Genomic DNA, 3,737 nt, shown 5'->3' on the forward strand with positions numbered 1-3,737 from the left:
ATTCTTACGTTTTTCGTTATACATTTCAAGGGGGAATGTGCTTAACACTAATCATTAACATAAACAAAACGTCTAAACTATGCTTATGTCTTGGAAATCACATGTCCAAATTATTGTGCCTAACCATCCTCCCAACAGCCTATCCATATCGTTAAAAAATAATTAAAACATGACATTTATAAATACTTTACGAATAACTCATCAAATGATTTCAATGATAAAATAAAATATTTTTTCTAAAAGTCACAAGTTCGAGCAGTTACGTTTACATGATGCGTGCGTTATCAATTGATTATTTTTTTGAATAAATATTTTAAAAATATATTTTATATATAAAACCCATCCAAAGATTTTAGTGATGAAGGAAATTGTTATTTTCCCTGAATCTCTTGGGTTCGAGCAATAATATATGCATATTGCAATCAATTGATTTATAAAATTTTAAACAAATATGTGAAATGAAAAATAATAATAAAAGGGTCATTACATAATAAAATTGGAATGTTTTATACTCTCAATTCTCAAACTTATCCGGTACAAGAAGGCAGAGTAGATTATCTAAAACATGTAGCTAACTGGCTCTGCCTTTATAACGAGAAACTAAAAAGAAAACAAGGTGTTTTAATGAAAACAACGATCTTTTTCTCACATTAAACCCATGAACCCACTTATGTCCCTTATCAAAAAAGCTCTCTCTCTCACCACAAAAATTGGCTGTTCTCCTTGGGGAAAACTTCAATGTCAATACAAAAATCTCTGACACCGGCGTTGTTTTTCCGGCGAGACGGCGGCTGTTTACTTGAAACAAAATGTCAAAGCTAAGAAATTTAAGCTTTGCACGGAAACTAAAGACAAAAACCAGATAATTAAGAAAAGATAAATTTTATTAATTGTTCTGATTGCATTCTTTTTTTTCCTGTAACAATGAATAAATTAAGAATCCCAAGGTGGAAAAACATGAAAGGACCCAGATTATACAGAAGGAAATCAATCTCTTTCTTCTTCTTAAATGAATACTACTAAGAGTCATGCTTCCAAAAATCCAGTCATTCTGAGAACTGAGTTTCGAACTTGACTCAAATCCCTTCCTTTAAGCGTCCTTCCATTGCCCGTACAAACCGAAAACGCCATTTTCCTCGCAATTCTCCTCGCTAAAACCGCATGGGGAGACTCCATTTCGCCGTCGTCGTATTCCTCGAATCCCACAGCTTCGCCGCCGCAATGGAAAGGAGCAGCACCGCCGTGATGACGTGGAATGTTTACAGGAAGCGAACTGGCGGCCGCCTTCTTGTCGGAATTGTAGTTACTTGAAACACGGCCGTTTTTGTTGAATCCAGGGTAATCGAAGTAACCATCGTCCTTACCAGCAGCAGCATCCTCGTCACGTGTGCTGTAATGGTTGCTGTTTTGGTCGGAAAACAAAACCTCGGACTCTTGGAATTCTTCCTTCGCCATGAAAAACAGATCCAATTCAAATTATATTTTATTTAGATCGAAGAAATTTGTAGAGGAATCAGGGAAAAAGGATAGAGGAATGGAACAGTAGCAAAAAATGAAAAGGAAAGGTATTTATAAGTATATCAATATTATTTTTTAACAAAAGTCAGTATATAGAATAATATATAAATATTTATACTTGCTAATTTTTAAATATTTCCAATTCATTAGATTATTCTATACTTAATTAAATGGGTAAACTATAAGTTTAGTATTTGAACTATCACTTTTGTTTTATTTTGGTTACTCTATTAATTTTTTCAAAATCATATTTAACGTAACGTTTTGATTTTATTTTGTTCATACATCATTAAAATATTAATAGAACTACTGATGTGATAATTTTTAATTTTTTAATTTTTTTTTCAAAAATGATGTGACACACCATTATTAATGTTTTAACGGTGAATTATTAAAATAAAACTAAAACATAACATCAAGCATAATTTTAACACAAAAAAGTAATTAAGATGACCAAAATGAAACAAAAGTGAAGATTGAAGTACTAAACTTATATTTTACCCTAATTAAATATATGAGTTTGCGTTTCAAATATAATATTAACGAAATATTTTTTGGGGGGGGGGGATGATGACGTCATTAACGTTTCCTTCCCCATGTTTTTGTACTTTTGTGTAAGTTAAATATTTCTTTTGTTTGCTCGTTTGATAGCGTGAGCGTTTTGTTCTGAGTTAGTCACCTTTTAATGGTAAATGTAAAATCAAATAGAAAAAAAAAATTAAATAAAAATAGAATGATTCTTAGTTCTAAAACTAAGTAAAAATCAAAATTGTCATCGATTGAACTTTTATTTTTATCTTACTTTTTAGAATTTTTAAGAATTGACTTTTAAGCATTTTTTATAAGTTTTTTTTTTCTTTATTCAATTATTTAAATCTAATTTTATTTTTATCAATTGACATTAAAGTAAGATAGTTCACCAAAGATGATTTTGAAATTTGAATATAAAGTTATTTATTTCATAACGTCGTCAAATCTCACCTAAAGAAAATATAAATAAAAGTACAATCAAACGATCGAGAAAGAAAATAAAAACCATGTTCATTAACGTAGAAAAAAACATGTCACAAATAAAAAATTATTCTTATTAAATAAAAAATAAAAAAAATGACAAACGAGAATTAACATCAAAATATATACTATCACCGAGTAAATAAAATAAAGGAATAATCTGATCTATATAAAACAACCCAAACTTAAAACAAATATACTTATAACTACAACGTGGGGAGAAGAAGTTTATTGCCATTTCTTACGACCAATTTCAAAAATAAAATACTTCAGGTGTGGTTGATATATTTATATAATTAGTTTTAGCTTTGGTTGTCCAAGTTGAATTCGGCTGCCTAAAACAAAAGTTTCTGTAATCTATTCTCTCCTTTACTTGCGGCTTACGGTATATTTCCACGTGTAATTTAATTTTCCCCTTTTATTTATTTTTTGTCTAATTATTATTTGATTATTTCTTTTTTAAACCAGGTATGATTTTTGAACTTCTCCACTTATATTTTTTAGTACTTCTTGTTCTAATTATTAGAAAAGGGAAAGATGAGTGTAATGTTTAAACTAAATTGAAAAAAAAAAAAATCATTTGTCTCTAAATTTTACTCGTGGAATTTATACAATGGCATTGTTTTTAAAGTATATTTAAATACAAAAGTTTAATTAAAATAATAGGCGACACTTTATTCATATATTTTAAATGTTTTTATATATGTTTAAAAAAACAATCAACAATCATAAATTTAAGAAGAGTCATTAAATGCTCAGCGTTGGGATGCTACCAATACCAAACCCAATTATAGATGATAATCAAAATAAAAATTTTAAGTTTTAGAATGAGTTAATTACATTATATGTCCTTAACCTATAATCTTCATTTTAAATTAGTCCTTAAACATTTGAAAATTCCAATTTTATGCCCAAATCACGGCCCTCGGTCTAAACTAGTCCTCAAGCTTATGAGCAATCCAGATTCATCCTCAAACTATCAATATATGCTAATCACACCCTTGTTTAGGGGTGAGTAAAGGTCGACTCGACTCAAAAATTGATTTTTTTTACAGTTTCAAGCTATTTTAGTCAAATTGAAATATCGAATCGAGTTGAAATTTAAAACTTTTGAGTCACTCAAAAAATTAAAATTTAGATGAATATTTTGATAGTTTTATGGTTTGGCCCCCTAATTTCCGAATTCCTTCAATTCCTCCTCAATTTTA

At 29.0% G+C, this 3,737-nt stretch overlaps 1 protein-coding gene across 1 annotated transcript; it reads right to left on the reverse strand.

Moving 5' to 3' along the window:
• Positions 1-865: 865 nt before the first annotated feature.
• On the reverse strand, positions 866-1,553 carry LOC120119858. Its single transcript, XM_039139659.1, has one exon. It carries the CDS (start codon positions 1,453-1,455, stop codon positions 1,027-1,029), a length of 429 nt encoding a protein of 142 aa, XP_038995590.1. The 5' UTR covers positions 1,456-1,553; the 3' UTR covers positions 866-1,026.
• Positions 1,554-3,737: the final 2,184 nt, after the last annotated feature.

This window comes from Hibiscus syriacus, unplaced genomic scaffold (genome assembly GCF_006381635.1).
Source record: "Hibiscus syriacus cultivar Baekdansim isolate YM2019G1 unplaced genomic scaffold, ASM638163v2 tig00110332_pilon, whole genome shotgun sequence".
Taxonomy (NCBI): Eukaryota; Viridiplantae; Streptophyta; class Magnoliopsida; order Malvales; family Malvaceae; genus Hibiscus; species Hibiscus syriacus.

Excerpts from the sequence above, each read along its gene's own strand:
- LOC120119858 (XM_039139659.1), bottom strand. The coding sequence starts at position 1,455 with ATGGCGAAGGAAGAATTCCAAGAGTCCGAGGTTTTGTTTTCCGACCAA.